Genomic DNA, 24,964 nt, shown 5'->3' with positions numbered 1-24,964 from the left:
TCCTCCCCTTTCCCCACTCCTCTCTGTGGAGCCTACTCAAAGTATCCGCATGGCAATAGGAAAACATACTAGAGCATGAGTAGCCTCTCAGGAGCCAAATCCTCGAGAAACTTGATTCTCCCTTTCCCAGCAGTCATTAATTTCCAATAGCTCCTCAGATAAGGAAGAGCATCATAGCTCACACACCCGTCCCTCTCCAACCATGGTGGGATTTGGTATAACTTGATCTTGCATAGGTCTTTTGTATGCTACCAAGGGATGAAAGTAATCTAGCATTTATCCTAACTCATTTTTAGGTATGTATGTTTTTTACCCGCATGTATGTTGGTATGCCATGCATGTACCTAGTGTTGAAGGAGAGCAGAAGAGGGCATTGGAAGTTCTGCACTCCAACTTCGGGACAGCTGTAAATCACCATGTGGGTACAAGGAACCAAACTTTGCTCCTTTGAAAGAGCAGCAGGCAGTGTTTTTAAGTGCTAAGCAATTTCTCCAAACACTTTAACTCATTTTTTAAATGCTAGTGCCAAAATAAAGGAAACATTTCAGAGCCTTGCATATGACGATTCCATGGCTCCATTTAGAGGTATACATGTTTTGTGTTCTAGAAAGCAAAGATCAGCAAACTGTCTATAAAGGTAACACTATCTGGCTTTATGGGCCACTGTTCTAGTTTTAATTTCTATTGCTGTGGTAAAATACTTAGGGAAGGAAGGCTTTATTTGGCTTACAATTCCAAGATACAGTCTATCATTTCAGGGACAGCATGGTAGAAATTCATGCTGTCACACCCCACACTCAAGAGCAAAGAAAATTAGCATAGCCTTGCTTGCTCTCAGCCTGCTTTCTCTTCTCTTACACAGTTCAGAAACTCATACATAGGGAATAATACCACCCAAAATAGGCCCCTGGGTTTCCCTATATCACTTAAATACACACACACACACACACACACACACCAAGACATGCCCACAGGCCAACTTACCCAGTTATTTCTTCATTACCACTCTTTCCCAGGTAATTTTAAGTGTCAAGTTGATAGTTAAGCCTAACAACATACTCAAATATAAACTAGATCTTTATTTAAGAAAAAAAACATTATTATTCTTATATTACGGACACTCTAAAAGCAAGCCATATTCTTAGATTTTCTGATCTAGAGTCAAGCCTAAAATATGTATTCCACAGATACTCTGTGTATAGTTTGCATATTACTCTACAGAGGATCCTTACTCCTTCAGTAGTCCACAAACACCATATTCTGGTTTGGTGTTTAAATTGTTCTACAACACTTCTTTTTGGTGTTACTATTTTGTGGTAATGAGGAAGGCCTTTAACTTTACTCACAAATGTAATGCAAGCACTTATTACTGAGCTACATTTCCAGCCCATTTCATTATTATTTTGAGACAGCATTTTTGATAAGTCCTAGACTAGATTTGAAGTAAATAGTCCACCCAGGAATGAACTTGAAATCCACCTGCTTTAGCCTCCTGAGATTAAAGACATGTTACCAACCTAGCAAAAACACTTAATAGTTATTTCAACTTCTATAATATTTGTGAGAAATTACCTATTAAGAAAAAATCTAAATCATTAATTCCAGACTATAAAATCAAAGGATTTTTCACCAAGCAAAAGTATTTCAGAGAGGTAAGGCTAAAAAACCTACAAATAATACATTAAAATGTGTTTTTAAAAAGTTATATTATCACAGAACAAAATACTTTCAAACTGTGTATCATGTATCTAACTATGCTCGGTCAGTATAAAAAAAGAACTGTACAATTAAAATGTTTCAATGGATCTGATGTACTTGAGGAAACCATATGGTAAAATAAGGGAAATACAGGAAGTAAAGCTTGATGTAGTCACATAGACCTGTAATCCCAACACTGTGAAAAAAAAGGGGGGGGGATCAAAAGCTAGCATGTACTACGTGACACTGAGGCTATGTCCAAGAGGAGAGGAGGAGGAGGAGGAAGAGGAGGAGAAAGAAACTAGCACTATAGATAGCATAGGAGGCTATCTATAAAATAAGCAAGTCTTATATTCAAGACTTTCTCTAAACTATGTACATGTCTATGAGTGGGTATGTTCACATAGGTAGAGGTGCGTGTGGAAGCGAGAGGCATCAGATTCCTCTGGGGTCAGACAGTCCGCTATGAGTCACAAGATATTGATTCTGAGAATCAAATTGGTCTTCCAGAAAAGGAGTACATACCACTGAACTACCCCTCCAGAATCAACTTTTGCAACTTAATTTGATATTAAATAAGATTTTATACACACACACACGTGTGTATGAATGTATATATGTATTTATGTATGAATGTATAATTATTACCACAGCACCTAAAATATACATAGAATAGTGTTAAAATGTATTTTCTGTTATTGTTATAATAAATTTGCCTCTGATACCTTACTTAAAGCACTGGCTCTGTAAAGTTAAAAAGGTTATTAACACACACAAACACATAACAACAACAACAACAACAAACCACTTTAGAGGAGCTTTGGGTATAACACAGTCTTTCCCTTTGGTTCCATGTATGTTACACAAAACTGATTCTACAATGCATTCTACTGACTAAAAACTTTTAGTTTCATCTTTGACATTATGTTCACAGATCTAATAATCCAGTAGGCATAACGTGGTAGTATATTACAAATCCAGGATGTATCAGTAGAAGGAAGTTTATGTATTTTGAGTTTATATTTGAGGCAACACAACATTTCAACATAATGTCAATTTATTGGGAAATCAAATGAGCTGACATGTCACATTTGTTTAGCATATACTTTTATAAAATGACCTACTAGAAAAAACAAAGTTCAAAAATATCAATAAGAGTAAACTACACATACTCACAAAAGCTATTTAGTCTAAAAATATAAAAACATATATTCAGGTTTACCATACAACTGAGACCCCAAAACAAGCCAAAATTGAAGGATAAAATTCTTTCACTAAGTATGCCTACACATACATGTTAAAAAACAAAATCCACATAAATGATACATACTTTGCCTTTGCCTTGCTTCTGATTTTTTCCTTCAATGTCTTCAAAATCTGTGTCAGAAGAAAAGTGTGTTTCTGACTCCCTATAACAAAAAAATAAACCAACATTTTAAATCTTTCTCAGAAATGTAGATGATATTTCTAATTTTTCAACATTTTCTAAAAAACAAAGACATAGCTGACCCATTATAAATTAGTGGTTCACTTTTGAGTCTGGGTTACCTCACTTAGTATGATATTCTCCAGCTCCATCCATTTGCCTAAGAATTTCATGAATTCATTAACCTAGAAAACTGGAATACCCAAAACATAATCCACACATCAAATGAGGTACAAGAAGAACGGAGGAGTGGTCCCTTGTTCTGAAAAGACTCAGTGAAGCAGTATAGAGCAAAATCAGAACAGGGAAGTGGGAAGGGTTGGGTGGGAAAACAGGGGGAGGGAAGGGGATTGATGGGACTTTCGGGGAGTGGGGAACCAGAAAAGAGGAAATCATTTGAAATGTAAATAAATATATCAATAAATTAAAAAAAAATTAGTGGTTCACAAATAAAATGAAGTTCTGGATGTGGAAGAGGATGGGATGGGAAGGAGGGAAGATAGGATGGAGGAGAAACATAAATAGAACTCACTATATACATGTATGAAGTAGGCAAAGAAGAAACTTAATTAATATGAACTCAGTAATATTATTAAAAGTAAATTATACACTTTCATTAAAATATACCTTAAAACAGTATTAAACATGTAAGACTATAAGACCAAATACAAGGACTACTACTACTACTAAAAAAGAGTATAAAAGAGTATAAGAAATAGGTTTCTCTAAACATTTATGTTTTGATAATTTTTAATCAAAACATGAAACTGAGTAAGTCGCTAAAAAAAGTGATGGGGCCAGTTCTAGTTTCTGGTACAAGCACTATATTTAGGGGAATTATCTTACTGCCAGGCAGTGGTGGCACATGCTTTTAATTCCAGCTCTTTATTCTAAATAACTCAAATAGAAATATTTGCCAAGTCCTAGACTCTGTATATATCTGGGAACTTGGCTTAGGGTTTTAAATTTGTGAGCCAGCCTGCACTACAGAGTAAGTTCCACTACAGGCAGGGCCTATTCTACTCCTGTCAATTCTTGTTACCCATTATCCTAGAGCAGATCCATATTATCTTAAGTACTCTATATAAATATACTAATCTACAATATAATAATCTTCAATTGTGATATGAAAAATTGCAAAAAAATCAATATTGAGGTGTATATTTTAAAATAAATTTTATTATTTCAACAAAAATATTTTTAAAAACTATAATTTATAAAAAAGAAAAAAGATATTGCATATTTTTTGCTTTATAACTGTAAAATAGGAGCTCCTAGAAGCAGGCATATCTGTTTTAACTCCTTACATTATCTAACACTGTCCTATCTTAACAAGAATTTGCTACTTGGAAGATGGTTTTGTTTCTCATTATGCAGCACAGTCTGGCCTCAAACGTCCTATCTTGCTGCCTCCACTTCATGAGAGCTAGGATCACAGATATGCACCACTAATTCTGGTTCAATATCTCCTTCAAAAAAAATGAATTCAAGACTTGAGTATGTCGCTCTAAAGATGTTTTTTCCTTAGGAACCTTAAAGCATAGCAAATATACACTGCAATTAAAACATCACAGTTTGGGCTGAAAATGTAACTCAGCAGACTACTTCTCTACAATTCCCCAGGTTCATCCCTAGAAATGCATAAAAATGAGCAAGGTACTATATGCCTGTAACCCAAGCATTTGAGAAGTAAAGCAGAGAGTTCAAGGTCATCCTCAGCAACACAGTGAATTTAAGGCTAGCCTTAACATAATTCTTAAGACTATACATGCAACTCAATACTTGATTAATACATGATGTCCTGGGTTTAATGCCAAAACATTGTGGAAAAGTCATACAATTAGCCAAAAAAACAAACAAAAAAAAAAACCCAATAGACTCATTATCTCCAAAAAACAAAAATTATCAAAAATATGAAAATATACCTACTAACAAAGTAGAAACTGGCTGCCGTGTAGAATGTATCTACTTACTCAGTCAACAGTTTTATCTGTCAAACTTTTTCTACTAAATCAAGCTACATAAAGAATCTAACAGAAGATTGCATGTTATAAAATAAAGCTAAGCAGATCTATTGGGCAATTTAACATCTTTTAATTGAAACGCCTCATAGAATTATTGCTTAGTACAAAAAATAGCTGCTACACACAGGCACAGTGGTGCAGCATCATTAATCTCAACACTTGAGAGGCAGACGTGAACAGATCTCTGTTAAGTTGTCGACCAGCCAGTGCTACATAGTTTTTTAGACCTGATCTCAAAAAACAAACAAACAAAAATAAATAAATCTACTTAGAGATGGGAGTCTCACTGTATAGGCCAGATAGACCAATATCTCAGCTATCCAGGAACTATGGCATGCACTTTACTCCCAGTGAAAAGAAAATACTGCAAGAGCTACAATCCTCCCCGGACATCATGAAAAAAAAAATAATGTTTTATAGATTTGTTTTATATGTGCTAGTGTTTTATGTGCATATCTGTCTGTGTGCCATGGTGCATGCCTGCTGCCCAGAGAAGGTGTCAGATCACCTGGAACTGAGTGCTGGGAACCGAACCTGGAGCTTTGCAAGTAAGTCCTCTAAGCACTAGCCATCTCTTCAGCCTCAAGAGTGTAGGTAACTTTTAAGACAGGATGGGGAGATGGAGAGATAGAAGGTTAGGTGATGAAGTAATCAAACATCTTTTCTGGACCAGTATGCATAACTTGTTTTTACAACAAATAATTGAGATGTCTTATACTCATTTCATTTAATGACCAGACTTGACACTACAAGCTAAATACTAATGTAAGGCATCATTCCTTACTAACTGAAAGATTTATCATTTTAATAATCCCGTATTCTTCCTCAAAACAATTAATACTATGTGGTCATTTGAATGATAATGTCCCACAAAATCACATATGCTTTGTCCCCAGTTACTAGCACTGTTTGAGACAGATTAGGGGATGTAGTCTAGTTGGAGGTGTGCCACTGTGGGCTTTTGAAACCTCAAAGCCCACCCCAGTCAGTAAGTCTATCAGTGTCTGTCTCAGCCCATATCTATCTGTGTGTCTATCTGTATCTCCCTCATCCCATTCTGACTGCAGATCAGGATGTGAAGTTCTCAGCTACTATGATAGCACCATGGCAGCTTGCTTCCTGCCATGATGATCACAGACTAACTGTAAGCAGACCTCCATTTAAATGCTTTTTTTAATAAGAGTTCTCACAGACATGATGTCTCTTCACAGCAAGAAAACAGTAACTAAGGCATACTACAAAACCAACAATGGATTCCAAACTGCGTGTTAAAAAAAATAATAGTAGAGGCTGGAGAGATGGTTCAGCAGTTAAAAGTGTTCACTTCCTAGTAACTCTAGCTCCAGGGAGTTGGATATACATGTAAATATTCACATACTGCTCCAAGGAGTCAGAAACACATGCACATACTTACATACAGACATATACATAAACATATAGCTGAAAATAAAATAAATACTTGTAAATTAATAATAAATTGTAAGCCAAGAAGTGGCGGCACACGCCTGTAATCCCAGCACTCTGGGAGGCAGAGGCAGGCGGATTTCTGAGTTTGAGGCCAGCCTGGTCTACAGGTGAGTTCCAGGACAGCCAGGGCTACACAGAGAAACCCTGTCTCAAAAAAACCAAATCAAAAAAAAAAAGAAAAAAAAAAGTAGATCCAAAATATTATAGAACTGGCAAAATACAATTGAATGAGTACTGATAAAAATATAACTTTCAAAACATATGTGCTAATTTATATATTAAGATATCATGGAGAAGCAATTTAATCAAATCAAAATTAGTATTTTAATTTTGTGAAAAAAACAAATAAATATATGTTATTAAAGTACACAGTACTTACTGCAGTAGATTAAAATCAGTTGGTATTTCTGGAGCTGCTATCATTTCTTTATCATCTTCTGGATCACCCCAATGTCAGAAATATATTCATATACTTCTGTGAGTAAAATGACAGTGTGCTTCCTCTAAGAAAGACAGTTCCTTTAAAGAGAAAATGACATATTCATTATAAATACACCACAAACACCAAGAAATATTCATACTCAAAAGCTATATTCCCCAGTGTCTCTTAATGTGTTTTAGTAAGTAAGTATTTTGTTCTCTTCCATTTGGCTGGATGTTAAGAACTCTTACAGTAATAATACAACATCAAAGAATAATGTATCACACAAATTTTATTTAAAATTTCTCATGACATAGTAACCTGGTGCTCCCCCAACCCCTGTCCATTAATCTATCCATGTATATACAAACTTGCATATGTATTCCCATGTATATGTATAACAAATAAAGCATATAAATATTACACAAATACAAATAAGCATACACTAAAAGGAAATGGAATGTGGCTCTCTTACTAAAGTACTGAAGTTCCTAAGAAAAGTTTAAATCATAATATATTGTGCCTAAAACTTTTTAGCTTTTTATGGATGGTATCCAGACATGGTTAAAGAATGAGCTTTTTGTATCTTAACATATAATTTTAAAACACTTATAAAAGTTTCTTCATTCTTGATAAAACGTATAGTACAAAAGGCTTAGTTTACTAAAAAGTATCTTGCCATAATAATGACATTTGTGCTTGAAATTAGTCTGAATAGCATTAGCCAATATGTTTGAGTGTGATCTTAAACAGAACAAATAAAAACAAGTCAGAAGAATATAAGTATGCGGGGCTGGAGAGATGGCTCAGCACTGACTGCTCTTCCAAAGGTCCAGAGTTCAAATCCCGGCAGCCACATGGTGGCTCACAATCTGTCATGGGATCTGATGCCTGTTCTGGTGTCTAAAGACAACTACAGTGTACTTACATATAATAAATAAATCTTTTAAAAAAATAAAATCTATGAAAGAATATAAAATGCTACATGTAGCTAGCTAGCTATACTGGTATACACCTATAACCTCAGCACCATGAGTTTGAGCCTAGCCTAGGCTACACAATAACATATCTCAAACAAAAAGGACACTTGTTACCAAAATAAGTCTGGGTATGAGAAAGGGATCACTTCTAGCCTTGATAGTCACAGGTACATCTCCTAAGTAAAGATCTTCTATCAATGACTGGTATTTAACAAAGAGGGACAGGGCTAAAGCTTAGGTCTGAATTTCTTAAAATATACAAATGAAAAATCTTTATTATTCATTAGTGTATGTATCAAAAAGAGTGTCTGTACTGGCTGGTTTTGTGTGTCAACTTGACACAGACTGGAGTTATCACAGAGAAAGGAGTTTCAGTTGGGAAAGTGCCTCCATGAGATCCAGCTGTGGGACATTTTCTCAATTAGTGATCAGGGGGGAGGGCCCCTTGTGGGTGGTGCCATCTCTGGGCTGGTAGTCTTGGATTCTGTAAGAGAGCAGGCTGAGCAAGCCAGGAGAAGCAAGCCAGTAAGAAACATCCCTCCATGGCTGCTGCATCAGCTCCTGCTTCCTGACCTGCTTGAGTTCCAGTCCTGACTTCCTTTTGTGATGAACAGCAATACAGAAGTGTAAGCTCAATAAACCCTTTCCTCCCCAACTTGCTTCTTGGTCATGATGTTTGTGCAGGAATGGAAACCGTGACTAAGACAGTGTCATAGGTGGAGATCAGAGGACTTCTTTGTGAAGTTGACTCTTTCCACTTTTCTGTACGTTTTAAAGATCAAAGCTAAGTCCTCAGGTTTGAACACTAAGTCCTTTACCTGCTGAGATATCTAGCCTAACTATGGAGTTTTTTGTTGTTTTATTTTTTTGCTTTTTTTTGAGACTCATGTATCCTACACTTGCCTCAAACTCCTTATGCAGGTAACGGTGACCATGAATTCTTGGTCCTCCTGCCTCCGTTCCCAAGTACTAGGATTATAGATATATACCCCAACACTTGACCCTTTATAGCTTTCAGTCTTTGGTTTTGTTTCTTTTAAAAGAGAACCTAAGTACTTGGTGGTCCCCTAAAATAGATGAGGGCATCTGAGATGATCAGTTGGTAAAAGCACCTCCCACAAAACCTGATAACTTGAATTCAAATCCCTAGGACACACATGGTACAAAGAGGAAACTTTCTCAAATATCAAACGACCTCTACATATGCACCATGTCATGCATGCACACACCAACACCTACATATTCCTACACATACATATAGGTAAATACATGTACAAACAAAAATAATTTTGAAGTAGGTAAAATTCAATATATCTTTATAAATGTTTGAATATACCACACTTGTGAAATTCTAATGACCTTTCCCAATAAAACATACACAAGGGGAAAAAATATGGGTGTGACCCCAACAATTTGAAAGCAAAGACAGAAGATAATTCTAGTTTCAGGTTAGCCTGGCCTACACAGTTAATTTCATAGAAAGAGAAAAGGACAGGAAAAGGACAGGATAGGATAGGACAGGAAAGGAAAGGAAAAAGGAAAACGGGAAAAGGGGAAAGGAAAGGAGTCCTTAAGAAACATCAATTGATAAAACATGTGCTCAAAACACTATGTCCTACCTTTTACTATAGTCAGGCTAAAATAAAAAAAAAATGCACCATGAATGACAGTAGATACCTCTAACCACAAAACTGGGAGGCAAGAAGATAGGAAGTCCAAGGTCATCTTCGGCTACACAGAGTTCAATACTAACCTGGCTACTTGAGACCCAATCTCATGCAAAAGAGAAAAGAAAAAGAACATTCTGTAGACAACAATATAACACACACACAGTACAAAATCATTGAGCTTATGGTCTTCATGTTGCAAAATCTTAAAATATACCTACTATTAGTATGGTCTCCCTCATATGCTAAACCACTGCCCACTTCTAAGACCTTTAAATTTTAATTCAGCTTTCTTACTATACCCTAAAGAACTGTCTAATATCCTGTATTTCTGAGATTCACCATCACATATAAAATATATCTTTCTCTTCTAATATCCTATTAATGTGTTAAAAGAAAGGATATTTGATCTTTTAAGAGAATTGTAAAGGCATAAATTCTCAAAACGACACGTCAGGAAATTAGGGTGGTAAGATTTCAAAAATATGTACTATCCATCCATGCTGTGTCAATGCATGTCTAAGCACTTCATAGGCAGATATTGTGGGGCAAGACGTATTACTGCTCAATAACAGTACTGAACAGAACCATCATATTTCTCATGGAGCTACATATACAAGAAATGTGAAAGAACATTCACTTCTTTAAGAAAATACATAGACCTTAAATCTAAACTGCCAAACTCCATATATTTTGGTTATATGTGCGAAACAGGGTCTCACTATATACCTCTGGCTGTCCTGTAATTACTACATAGTACCAAAGTCAGAGAGATACACTTGCTAAGTTATGCTGGAAGTAAAGATGTGAGCAACCAAGCCCAGGAATTTTTGCTATTTTTTTTTTTTTTGAAATCAGGGTTTCTCTGTGTAGCCCTGGCTGTCCTGGAACTCACTCTGTAGACCAGGCTGGCCTCGAACTCAGAAATCCACCTGCCTCTGCCTCCCAAGTGCTGGGATTACAGGCGTGTGCCACCACTGCCTGGCAAGTTTTTGCTATTTTTAATCATCTAGTTAACTTATTAACTAATCGAACAATTTATCATAACTGAACAAAAATGAAACATTGCTTTGCAATTCCGAAGAGAATGCAGTGGATAGAGTTGCCAGCAGCAACTTCAGAAGTGGAAGAATTAATTGAGAGTGTTTCTTTTTATTTTAATGTCTAATTTGCTTTTCCCGAAGACTTGCATTACAAAACTTACAAAATAATGACTTCAGCCAACTCTAGTAGCACAGGTCTGCAATTCCAGTCCTCAAATGCACAAAGCAGAAGGATCTCAAGTTCAGGGGCAGCCCAAACCTGACAACTTAAGTGAGACCTACCTTAAAAAGTAAAACAAAGCTGGGCGGTGGTGGCACATGTCTGTAATCCTGGCATTCTGGGAGGCAGAGGCAGGCGGATTTCTGAGTTCGAGGCCAGCCTGGTCTACAGAGTGAGTTCCAGGACAGCCAGGGCTATACAGAGAAACCCTGTCTCGAAAAATTCAAATCTAAAAAAAAAAAAAAAAAAGTAAAACAAGGGCTGGGGTATAGCAGTTGCCTAGCAAGTTCAAGGTCTCCACTACAATGCCTGCCCATCAAATCTTTTTAAATGTCCTTAATTCTATTAGAACTTAAGAACACGTGAATCTTATATTGAATGAAATCATAAAATATTAAAAATTCAATCATTTCTGGAAAAATATATATGCTCAAAGATCACAAGGTGGAGCTCTCTCACCCAGTATCAAAGAAAATGTTTGTCTTGATCATATATAGGAATTCCCTGTAACTACTACAAAAGAGATGCTGTTACAACTATTGGGGAAGACAAAGCACAGACATGAACTATGAATACGTCTCCATGGCTATTGTCCATGGAAGGGCCATCAGCAGCAAATAGCTTTTGCTTTTTCTTCTTAATAAGTGTGCACTGAGTGAATCCATGAATGAAGACCATATCCATTAGTCTCACAGGCATACACTGTAATTTCTCTCTCAATCTACACTTTGATCACAATTTCACTTAACCTAGATTAAGAACTATCCAAAAATGGTAAATGAAAAAGTTTCATAAGGAAACAATCCTAAAACTGTAAATGCTTACAATTACTCTACTTTACAAGATGAAATTTTGCATTCTGTCATCCCACCTGAGATGAGATCCTTAGTCCAGTAAACCCGTCGTGCACATATACTACATGCCTGTAGTTTCTTAGTGGCTGTCTCAGTTATCACATCCACTATCTCAGTATCTCAGTGCTTTTATTCAACACCCCTTGTTTAAATTAGTATATAAAATGGCCTCACAATGTGTAACTTTTTATCCATTACAATCTTCTGTTCTTTTATTACTTACTGTTAACCTATTTGCAATCTAAAGTATTTGCAATCAATTTATAAACTAAATTGTATCATATTTGTGTATAGACAGAAAAATACAGTACTAAATACAGAGGTCACTTCCATCTTGATTCTCTTAACACCCACTGATAGTGTTAGATATAGGCTCACATAAAATAAAGTAGTTATTCTATACTGCTAGTAGTTGTTAAATATATTGAAATAAAAAAATCTTGACAGCAAAGCAATTAAGTGATTACAGATATTCAATCTTAAACTTTAAATTTACAAAAATAATCTCAGCAGAACTACTTTTTATAGAAATAAGACCATAAACTTGGGGCCAAACTAGTGTCTTTGTTGGGGCAAGGGAGAAGGCTGAAACAGGATGATGAATAGGAAAGCCAGATTAAGTTATACAGAGTTCATATACTTGTTTCAAAGTTATTTATATTTAGTTTATCATTATAGGATGTTATTGCAATTTTCATTGTAAGCTAAATTTAATAAAAAAACAACTTCTGGGGCTGGGTTGCCTTCAAGTCCGTCACTTATATTCATACTGCAGCAACACACATACATACACATACATGCACACACACACAGATACATGAACAAAAGCTTCCATTTCTAAACTTATGAAGAAATTAATTACTGAAGCATATGAACACAAATACACAGAAATGTTTATATCTTTAGCTATAGAAACTGACTTTTAAAATTCACATAAATTGTTCCACCAAATTGAAACACACACAAAAATCTGAAATTTTGTGAAAGTTTTAAAAAATAAGAATAATTTTAAATTTTTTCCTTGAAGAATAATTATTTCAAATATATTTAATTAAGTCCCAAATGGTCCAAACAGAGACTACTAAGTCAAGACTAACAATGTCGCTCAGAATTACTGGGGTATTACTGGGGACCATGGTAAAGAACACTTAAGCAGCTAGTGTGTTAATTCTAAAAATTCCCAGCAGTTTAAACATTGGCAGATTCATGTCATCGTGTTACCTTAGTGCTCCTCCTGAAAAGTCACATTCTTCTACTCATTATTATCATATCTAAGATGCCTATACACTCTTCTAAATTGCCACTGACATTATAAACACTGAAAATTAAAAATTACTTAAATGTCCAACCATGGATTAAATGGCTGTACATCACAGTAGCAACGAAACACTCACACAATGAAACTATTTATGACTTTGTCTCAAAGTAGATAAAATTGGATACATTTAATAACTGCTTACAATCTTAATGTTAGTGCAAGAAAATTTAAATTCTGAATGAGAATTGTATTTTATCAAAATTCCCACGAGGTCCAGACACCGTGACATAGCTTGCCATCCCAGTACCAGAGACACTAAAGCAGAAAGAAAGGACACAGGTTTAAAGACAGAATGATCTATGGCTGGTGGGAAAACTGTAAAGCTGGAAAATTACAAAACTATGATGCTAAAATTCTAACTTTAGGTCTATTAAACACATAAAAACTGAGTCCTATCATAAGATTTCCTTTATTATGTTTGCCAAGTGTAGATTAACAGGGAATACAGACTTTTCTTTTGGTAGTATTAAAGATTTAACTGAGAGCATTATACATGATAGGCAAGTACTATACTGAGCTGTTTATCTCCAGAGTAGGGAACAGAAACTTCCTCATAAATGACTAACAGGATCAAAGGTATGTTCCTTCCTATTGGTCTGCCATTTAATCTGATTAAATGTCACATAGAAGCTTTGAGAATACAGGGTAAAAAATGAAAAGCTAACCATTTAAATTAGATATAAATGCATACCTTTAAAGGAGAAATATGTGCTGCCAATTGATGATTAATGACCTTTAAATTTTATTCATTTCAAAATATTTTGTCTTCTCTCTACCAGGCTCCCTAATTTGTGCCAAATTTTCTGAGTAAATAAGACTTCAGGAAATAACAAATTATGCAACAATGGCATGTCCTCTGACCAGTAGGAAAATCTGAATCTGGATTTTTCTTGATACCATATTGTAGTTACCACATTTTCTTTTCTACAAACTGGATCAATCTCAAAAAATTCATGATGGTAGTTTATGATCTAGACTAAAGAAACATGTAATATGGAGAAGTCCTATCTTAAAAGAAATCTACAAAGAACCAATGACATTTTCTAACTTCAGAGTAAGTCCAATATCTACACTTAAAATCTTCAGGCTATTTTAAAATAAGTAGACAAACTAAATATTCTAAAGGCCACAAGATTTCAAAACTAACTTTTATGGAGCTATGTAAATGTCTCAGCATTTGCTCTTGTAGAGAGCCTGGTTTTGATTCCTAGTACTCAAGTCAGGCAGTTATATAACTGCTTACACTCTAGTTCACATGTGGCCTCCACTGGCACCAGGCATGCACATGGTGCACATACTCAGAATATAAATAGTCTTTAAAGAAGAGCTTATTTTCAAAGTGAAGGGAAGGAATAAACTGAGGCAATCTACATAGATATGGCATGGCTCTATAGAAACTCAAGCCATACAGAATTGGAAACATGCATCTATCTGTCAACTGCAGTACCTAGTTTTTGTGTCTTATTAAGAGATGGAGTTTCAACAGGAAAAAAAATATCTAAAGTATTCCTAAAGACCCAGTATTATATGAGCTTATACTCAACTATATAGTTTCTTATTCCTCCAAGGATTCTAACTTTTTTGATATATACTTGTTTTATCTCCCCATCTCAGAAACTGGAACCATGCACATGAACCACTGAAAATAGTTTCTATGTGTCTTTGAAGTTAGCCAAACTTAAAAAGCTCCATCATACTCTTCTCATCTGACTGGCAATATGAAAGTGAATTCAATAGTACACCTGGTAGTTGGATAAAATCTATTTAATTCTGTGACTATGAGACTATGACTGCTAAATCCCCAGTTTGCTCTAAGAACTAATATTGCTCTAAGAAAAATATTTGTTTTATCATGTTATATCACCTTAAAAGTAATTTATCAGTACAAGCACAGTAGCACATGCCTTCAATCTCAGCACCAGAAATGTTGAAGGGGGATTTCTGTGAATGCAAAGCCAGCCTGATCTACATAGGAAGTTGTGTGCCTGACAGGGCTATATACTGAAACACTTTCTGGAAGGGAGAAAGGGAAAAGTGAGGGAGAGAAGGAAATGGTCACAATGAAAATAATTTATTAATAGTTAATCTTCAATTTTAAAAAAGAAATGGCAATGCCCACTCTTTATATTTTGGTGGCGGTAGTGTAGGGGAGTGGACCTAAATTTTGAACGTCCTCCAAAGTCCCTGTGCTAAGGCTTGGGACTCACCCAAGTAACACTATTAGAAGGTAATGAGAAGTTGTATTAACAGGTCTTTAGGTCACTGGGGGAATGGTCGTCAAAGGGAATGTAAATTAAAACAAAATAAATTCAACGTGCAAAATAACCCACTTTAAAGAAGAGTACTCTACTGGTACTGTGCCTTCAGTGTCATGAGGAGATAAGTGGTTTTAATCTGTTATATTTTACCTTTATGATGTGCTACTTGAGCATGAGCCAAAAAGAATAGCACTAAACCATCATAGACCAGAAGCTCCAAAACTATCAACAAAAATACAGCTTTTCTCTTTAGAAGTCAAATACTCAGGTATTTTGTTATAATGCCAGAAACCTCACTAAAGCATCATGTATATTTAGTTTTTTAAATTTAGTTAATTTAAGTATGTACCACATTGAAATAATTTCCAGCATATTAGGACATTCTAAACAACAAGAACTACAAGTATGTACTGTATGTAGTGGGTGTAAACATTTCAATTTAAGATATAAACATAAAATTTGAAACAAGGTACTTCAAATTCTGGTGCTAACACTAGTAAATGATACACAGTATTGTTCAAGCAGAATACAGCATTGCTAACCAACTTATTTCATGCTGGGTAATACCTGTTCAACAATAGCAAATAACAAAGCAAGTCTGGGGGCCAAGTAGATGAAGACAAAATACTTACCTAGATTTCAAGGGAAATCAACATTCTGATTTCACAGAATATTTGCAAGAAAAAGAATAGAATAAAAATCATGGTATTTGTTGAGGTAAAGTCCAAATTAGATAAACTAACATATTTTCTCTCAGATGCAGACTCATGATTTTAATTCTTACATATGTATACTTATGGGTGTGGATATATATCATGTACTTAGAAGATGGGGTTGTAAGGAGGTGGAAGCATTAAGAGAATACATGTGGCAAAGAAGGTGAAAGAAAGCACACTACTGAGCGTGAAGAGCATAGATAAGAACAGGCACGGGGAGAGGAAATGGGAATGGCTTGCCGAAAAGAAAACATATAGAAAAATGGTATAATAAAACCCTTTATCATTACTTTGTATGGTAATTAAGAAACTGTTTCTTTGACAAGTTTTCCTGTCTTTGTTTTGTCCTGTTCTGGTTCTTTACATCATAATTTATTATTATTTTAGATGCGTGTTTACTAATAAAAGTGAGAAAGGGTATATATTTGTGTGTGCTGAGAGGTAGAGAGGATTCTGGGAGGAGTTATCAGTGGGGAAACTATAAATTTTTAAAATTTTATAAAAATTTTTCAATAGCAAAAAAGCTTCCAGCTATTTATTCAAGGTATCAAAAAGTACATAACATTAAATGTGTTTTAATAATATAATAAAATAAATGTGTAAAATAACCACAGAAGAAGGGAAGTTTTAGGTTTTTAATTTAGGGTTTTAATTTACTTGGAGGTATATATAAAAGAGATCTGTCTCCCTTCTGCATCCTGAGTGAATGTTAGATAGTACATGCATGAGATCACATGCATGTACTATGCCCAGCTTACAACTTTCAATTCCAGGTTAACTGAATAGGTAGGTGCTTTGCCTGAATGTATATATGTTCATAATATGCATGCCAGAGCCCATGAAGGTCAGAAAAGAATGGCAAATGCCATTGGTGTGCTGTGAGGAAAAAGTCCTCAACAAAGTAGGGCTACAAGGAAGCTGGTGAGACACTCATACCTAACATCATATACAATAGCAAAAGACTGGCAGCTTTATTTGAGACTATAAACAAGCTAAAGATGTTCACCTTTGTCAGTTATATCCAACATAGTATTACTGAAAGTGACAGCCAAAGCAAGTGGGCAAAACCCAAAAAGCACGAGAATCAGAAAAGTAAGATTATCTTTGTTCCTAGAAGATAGGATCTTATATGGTTTTTAAAAAACCACAATTTTCACACATAAAAACAAAAAGTTAAAATTCTGTAAAGTTTCAGGATACAAAAATTCAGCACATAATTCCCTTTCTTTCTATACTCTTAACAATGAACAACCTCAAGCAAAAATTAATATAAATAATTCCATTATCAATAAGATCAAGAGTAAAATACTTATCAATAAAAACAACTAGAGACAGAAGACTTGGACAGTGAAAAAACATACTGTTGAAAGAAGTTAAAAACATAAATACAGAGAAAGATACCCCATATTAGTAGTGTGGAAAATTTAATATTGTAATATTCATAATAATGGAGTCAGTAGACTTGGTGTAATTCTTAACAAAATTGGAGCGATACTTCTATCACAATGATAGAAATGCTCTTCCTAAAATTCACAAAGAATTCAACATTCCCCAGGCAGGCAAAAAAAAATATTGAAAACAAAAACAAAGTTGTGGGGCTCAAATTTCTTGATTATAAAATATGTTAACAAGCTTAGTGCATTATCTGTAATCACAGCACTCTCGTGGGGAGGCATATCACTGTGAGTTTTATTCCAGCCTAATCAAAAGAGTCCCAGTCCAGCCAGGGATACACAATTAAGACCTTATCTAAAAAATATGCTAACACTATATTTATGTACTGTACAACAGTAACCAAAACTGTAGTGCTGACATGAAGACAGAAATAGGAAGCACTGGATTACAATACAGAGACTAAAAATTATGTATGTATAATGTATGTGTACATATATACAAATAAACATACCTCATGCATTTAATAAAGGGGTAATATCCAAAATATATGCCAAATCCTACTACTTAATAAAACAAAGAGTATTAAATTTTAAAAGTTAGACTTTTCTGAATAGATATTTCTAAAAAGATAATGGGTCAACAGCATATAAAGATGCTGAATATCATCAAACAAATAACCATCAAATAAATAAAAATACAAACTAGAATGAGGTATAATTTCAAACCAATAGGATAGCTACTATTTAATTAAAGGGGGAAGGGGCTAGGAAGATAGCTGTGTCCAAGATATGAGCTAAATTTCCAGAACCCACATAAAAGGGCTATGTATGGATCTGCCAAGGTAGTTCCATGATTAAAATACTTGATGCTCTTGTAAAGAACTTGAGGTCAGTTCCCAGCACCCATATTAGATGACTGACAATAGCTTGTAACTTCAGTTCCAGGGGATCCAACATACTCTTCTGGCCTTTGTGGGAACACACAACTTATTAACTGGACAAGGGGATGGCTAGATGGCACTGCAAGTAAAAGTGACTGTTGTACCAGCCTGACAACTCTAGTTCTATAGCCAAAATTCACCTAAAGGTGGGATGAAAAAAGAATCAACTCTACATAAGGTCTCCTCTGACATATGTTCTAACATAGACAATAAATTTTCTGATTATTTAAAGATGGGCATGTTTACAAGATCCTATAATTTCAGTACTGGGAAGTAAGGACAGAACAGGGGCTTCCTGGCTTCTCAGCATACATAATTTGGTGAACGCCAAGCCAGTGTAAGGTCCTGTCTCAAAAAAATAAAATAAAATAAAATAAACAGAAGGTGAAAGGCACTTGCAGAAAAACACCCAAGGCTGTCCCTCCTCATGTATGTGTACATGTATACTTACACAAATACATACAAAATGAAATGTTTATTAGTATGAATAAGGAGAAATCAGAATCCCTTGTACTGTTGAAAAGACTGAAAAATACTGTAACCTCTATAAAAAAAAAAAAAAAAACGGTATAGAACTTCCTTAGTATTTGAAAACAGAGCTACCATATGATTCAGTAATCTCACTTCTGAACACACACATAAAACAGAATAAAGATGCTTAGCTAAGTATTTGCATACTCACATTCATGACAATACTGACATTACTCAAGAGACAGAAGTAACCCAAATGTCCATCTACAAATAAATGGATGGATAAAATGTGCTGTATAAATATAATAGGCTATTTACTATTAAATCTTAAAAAGAGAACTGTCATATAACATAAAACCAGAAACAGAAAGAATAATAGTAGAAACAGAAAGAATTATATAGGAAAAGGGAAGCTATTTTATGGGTTTTCAGCTATGGATTACAGCATGTAAAATTTTCTGAAAAATTTATTTCCTTACAATACTCTGCAATACTGTCCCAACAGCACATTAATAAAGATAACTCAGAAAGGGATTAATTTACTTAAAGATATTAAAATACTGCATGGGTGTGCTACACTTATCATTTCTAGCCCTGTTCCAATTTCACTGTCTGTATCTGTAAGTATGTATCTGTATTTTAGTATATGCAAACATAGCAACTCCCAATCTCAGACCTAAGATGATTGGACTTTTAAAAACCTTCCTAGAGCATATGAAATCAAAAGGCTATCATAGTTCTAAGCAATTAAAAACACAATAAGCCAATTAAATCATCTTATAAAGCTTCCTTAAAAGGACTATCTGCATTCTAAAGCAGGAGGCAAAGTAATAACTTTCTAAAACAGTAAATGTTTATTATTTAAAATAAATATGAATTAAAACGAATGTGTCTGTTTTAAATAGGCCTAAAAGAATATAGCAAGGAACTTGAAGTATAAGCACAGAAAGATTCTTTGTTAAGTTATCTAATATTATGACATCCTTGGCTGAACCAATGGCTTGTTTGCTAAGTCATTGGTCAGGAAAAGGAGAGAGGGGGAGAGAGGGGGGGGAAGGGGAGGGAGGAAGAGAGAGAGAGAAAGCCTCTATTCTGTGTGTGGTTCTGACTTTGGTCAAAATACTAGAAATGCTCTTTTTAACATAATCTATCTCTCTTCCTCCTCCACCACCCATCAGTGACTGTGCTTCACTCTCCTAGTTAATAATTCTCAACTAAAAAAAAGCTTTTCTTCTCCAACTGCTTCTTATAAATTATTCTGTTGACTTTACCAAATACACCAGTGATATATCAATACTTGAGTATACTTAATTATGTCTCCACACAGGTTAATCTCATGTAACCTCCTTTGGCTAACCACAACAATTTACTACTTTGTGAATGTTAATCTTGATTGTCAACTTGATTGGGTAGAAAAATGTTAAGGAAGATTAGCAAATCCTACCTCCAGGTGTGTCTCTAAGGGCATTCCAGTCAGGAGGCCCACCAAGAAGTAAGGGGCATCACATAGCCTGCAGAGCTAGTAAGAATAAAGGGAAAGGAAGTGCAAGCAGAGCAGAGCAGAGCAGAGCCTCTGCCTTCCTCTGCTCTCCGGTTGCTGTAAGGTGAGCTGCTGTGCTTCCCTATGTCCTCCCTAAGAGGGTGTGTTCAAAGTCTGCAAACAGTTCAAAGACATTGTGTGTATCACATATTTTGTCAAGTCAACTTCTCATCTGGACATTTCTCTCCCAAAATCAAGAGCAACAAGAGTTTATTCATTAATACCTAAAAACCTACCATTTTATGGTGTAGATAATTTGTAGATCATAAAATGGTTCAGAAGTCAGGACAGTAGATTCAACTGTGGTACCATAACAAGACTACTTTCGGTGGTTCCACCTACATAGCATTATCCTGAAGATCTTCTGCTAGGCAGTCAAGCATTTTTATCACAGTTTTCATGAAGCAGTGTTGTCTTATGCACACAAGAAATGGTTGCAAAATAACCATGGGGGAGGGAGTATCTGCATTAAAAAATTCTGAATGGAGTCTGGTGAGATGACTCAGTAAATAAAGGGTCCTCCCGCTGAGCGGAAAAAAACTGAAAAAACAAATTATCCTCTTAACCCTCCCCCCAAAAAGACCATGGCATGTACAAGCATACAAGCATAAGCAAAAGCATACACATACACACATACACACATACACACACACACATACACACACACACTTAAATAAAAGTGTATTTAAGATAATGGCTAAAAGTTTAGAGATGTTAACCCTGGTAGTATAACTCACCTAGAGCCACATGCCCTGGGTCTGATAACTAGTCCAACCCAGAAAAGAGAAATTAAAGAAAGCAAGGCAAGTGGGTACACTAGAAGAATTAGACAAGAATATTTTATAGTGGTCTCCATGACACAGGGAAGGATAGCATAAACGTACAGTCTCTAGAAGATTTTTTCCTATAATTTCAAGTTTTGAAATAGGGAATCAAATTTCTCATTCAAAAAATGAAACTGGACTGTACTCAATCATGTGTATCAAATTAGATTGTACATGAGAACACAGAGAAAGCACTTAGTAAATCAAGTCACATTAAAAGGACTTTTCATCCTTGAGGGCATGGATTCTAAGAGCAAGAAAAAGTGAGAAAATTGGAGTTGGAAGTATAAACCAGTGGCAGGTTTACTCAGGACATAAGTCTTGGATTTAATCCCTAACACATACACATACAGACTGGGGGGGTGCAAAAAATTAAACTTCATATTATAGTTTTCTTATAGCAGTCTCTTCTACATTTACCTATGCCACAAGAGAAAACAGCATTTATTAATATGAAGAATTGTGCTGGGATGTAGCTCAACGGTAGAATGTTTGTCTAGCATGCTGCAAGTCCTGAGTTTTTTTTAAAAACTAACCAAAATTTAAGTGTGAAACAATTAGCAAATAAATGTTTTAAGCATATGCTGAAATTGGATAAAATTTAAATTTAAAGACAGAATATCACTATGCCTATCATAATTACCAAAATTAAAAAGTGACATCAAATCCAGCAAATATAGAGAAATTGACCCCAAATATTTCTGTTGGAAACATAAAATGATAGAATCACTCTTGTAAGGAGCTTAGAAACATCTTTAAATGCTGACATGCATTTACCATAGAAACAAACAATCTTAATCCAGAGCATTTTTCAACAGAAATGAAACCTACTACCATACAAAACTGTGTGTGAAGTTTTACAATAGCCAAAATGTAAAAGAAATTGTACTGAATTGAAGTGTGTCCCACAAAAATTATGTTGAAGACAACAGTGTTGGCAAAAAGCTATACTGTCATCACATGGGATTGAAGGAGGAGGAGGATCTCCAATTCTAGGTCTGAGGGGGCTGAAGAGCAAGACGTTTTGTTTTTTACAAACTCCGAAGGCTAAGGCCTAACTTTCAGTACTTCAGCATGTGAACCCACTTGAACTGGGAGGAGAAGGTAACACACATTGCCAAGTTAAAATGAGGCCATATTAAATGGAAATAGGGAAATTAGATACACAAGAAAAGTACCACAAGAAAATAAAGGCAGATCCTATCACATCAATTATAATCAATTTGTAAATTTAAAAAATAAATAAAAAACAAATATAGAAGTGGGTGATGCTTCCATAAACTAAGAACACCAAAGCATACTAGAAAGCGTCCAGAAAGTAGGGCATGATCCCAGCACTCAGAAGGTACCGAGCAACTGTGTCAACACTCTGATCTTCACTTGTTTCCTACAGAATAAATTTATCACTATATGGCTAAGCAGGTAAAGGGACAGAACTTGAATTCAATTTGATCTACATAAAGAAACATAGCATGGCACCAAAATGCAATTTGTTTTTGTTTTTTTTTAAGACAAAGTCTTACTGTGTCACCCAGGTTAGCCTGGAACTCATTCTATACAGAGCAGGCTTACCTCTGCCTCCTAAATGCTGGAATTAAAAGTGTGCATCACCATACCGCCACTATAAAATTCAATTTAAAAACTTTTTCTAAGTTCAATACTATGTTTTTAAAAGGTTAAGAGCTTTGTATAAAACTACAGAGATATTAAGAAACAAAATGTTCACCAGGTTTTGGGTTGCATTCTTACAATCCCAGCACTCATGATGATATAGGAAGATAGAAAAGAAGCTGGGCGTGGTGTCGCATGCCTGTAATCCCAGCACTTGGGAGGCAGGGGCAGGCAGATTTCTGAGTTCAAGGCCAGCCTGGTCTACAGAGTGAGTTCCAGGACAGCCAGAGCTACACAGAGAAACCCTGTCTCAAAAAACAAAACAAAACAACAAAAAAAGAACAACAACAAAAGATAGAGAATAAAGTCGGACCAGGCTATATAGCAAAGCCCTAACAATCAAAGAGTTTGGGGGGATTGGTTTGTGGTTTTGTTGTTGTTTTAGAGGAGAAAAGAGATGAGACAGAAGGGGGGAGAAAAAGAGCCAAACTCCTGGGTGAAAACCATCTTCTGCACATTTTTCTCCCAAATTTATCCCTGTTTTATGAAGTTAATCCATATTAAGAGTTATTCAAAACATAAATGAGATTACTCCATTTTTAACCATAGAAGTTTCATTTCCTTCTATTGTATTTAAGTAGACTATCTAAAACTACCATACAGACATCACTGAAATATCTTGTATCTTCAATTGGTGCAATAAAAAAAAAAAAAAATCATGCAGCGATCAGTGCAGAAAAGAAAAATAGCAATAGTTTTCTTAAAATTACACATGCAAAAAAATCTCTAGAAAAATCTTGAACAAAAATTCCTCAGCAGGCTTACCTTACTATTAATTTTATTATAAAGCAATAATTTGCAGCCAACTATTAATTATACTTACTGAAGGGGATCTGTAATTCTCATTACAGAATAAATGAGGGGAATTGCTATGTTGAGGGATTTTAATTCAGAACATGACTGCTCTGGCAAGAGGGCCCATCCAAAGACCTTCTGACTCTGTGTGATCTGCTGAAATACAGACATGCCATTAATCCCAGGAGACAGAGGCAAGCAGATCTCTGAGTTGAAGGCCGGCCTGGTATAGATCAAGTTTCATCGAAGGGTGATACATGTCTTTAATCCCAGCACTCAGGAGACTGAGGCAAGCAGATCTCTTGAATTCTAGTCAGTCCTGTCCAGTCCATGAAATTCAGAGGCAGTTTTACCAGGAGTTTTACAAAGACAGGTTAATGAGAAAACAAGCTAGACAAAGATAACGACAGAAGTAGCCAAAGAATGAATGTGAAGGAGCCAGAAGACTAAAACAGGTTGTTAGAGTTAGTTTAGTTTGAGGCCAAGCAGGGCAGTTCAATGAGAAGCAGAAAGAAAGCAATTTGAATCAGTCAGATTTTAGAGGGGTTTTGAGCCAGACAGCTGAGGTGAACCAAATAGAGATCAGAAAGTGCTAGAAAAGGCGAATTTATTCAGCAGTAAGTCTCTCGGAGGCTGAAAAACTTTGTCTGCCTAGATAAGATTGTCTGGAGGCTAGAACCTTCCAGGGCAGGGTCTAAGTTAGCAGCCGAAGGCAATAAGCCTTTGACCTAGATAAGCAGAGTGAAAGTTACATTTACATCATTGTCTATAACACAGAAGCTCTCTAGGCCTGTGAGTATACCTCAGTGTTAGAACATTTGCCTAATATACACAAGGCCAATTCCCTCCACAGGTGAAATATGGATATTCTCATAAATTCAAGTATAAAAAAAGAACCATATGAAAAAAAAAGAAAAACGGGCGGTGGGGGCACACACCTGTAATCCCAGCACTTGGGAGGCAGAGGCAGGCAGATTTCTGAGTTCGAGGCCAGCCTGGTCTACAGATTTCTAGGGCAGCCAGGGCTACACAGAGAAACCCTGTCTCAAAAAAACAAAAACAAAAACAAAAAAAGACCCATATGAAATGCTTAAGATAGTTACAGATACTAACTCTGTAAAACTCAGTTTTCAGTGATCTATATCATTCACAGTCCCCTAGTACAGCTTCCTAAACTGGGGGCTGCATAAAGTATTTCCAAGAACTTAATAACAAAAAATTAATCCAAAATCATAT

The 24,964-nt window shown here is 35.4% G+C and overlaps 1 protein-coding gene across 8 annotated transcripts in view; it reads right to left on the bottom strand.

The window, feature by feature from the left end:
• Positions 1-24,964, bottom strand: part of Stag2 (stromal antigen 2) — a 128,888-nt gene that overhangs the window by 68,412 nt on the left and 35,512 nt on the right. For all 8 annotated transcript variants that reach the window (XM_052171915.1, XM_052171921.1, XM_052171920.1 and 5 more), the window contains 2 exons: positions 6,995-7,134; positions 3,029-3,107 (listed from right to left, as the gene is read on the bottom strand). In XM_052171915.1, coding sequence (XP_052027875.1) covers positions 3,029-3,107; positions 6,995-7,038 — 123 coding nt within the window. In that variant the 5' untranslated portion in view covers positions 7,039-7,134. The remainder of the gene's footprint in view (positions 1-3,028; positions 3,108-6,994; positions 7,135-24,964) is intronic.

This window comes from Apodemus sylvaticus, chromosome X (assembly GCF_947179515.1).
Source record: "Apodemus sylvaticus chromosome X, mApoSyl1.1, whole genome shotgun sequence".
In the NCBI taxonomy this organism is placed as follows: Eukaryota; Metazoa; Chordata; class Mammalia; order Rodentia; family Muridae; genus Apodemus; species Apodemus sylvaticus.
Note: the sequence above shows the minus strand (reverse complement) of the source record. Positions and strands in the feature narration are given on the sequence as shown.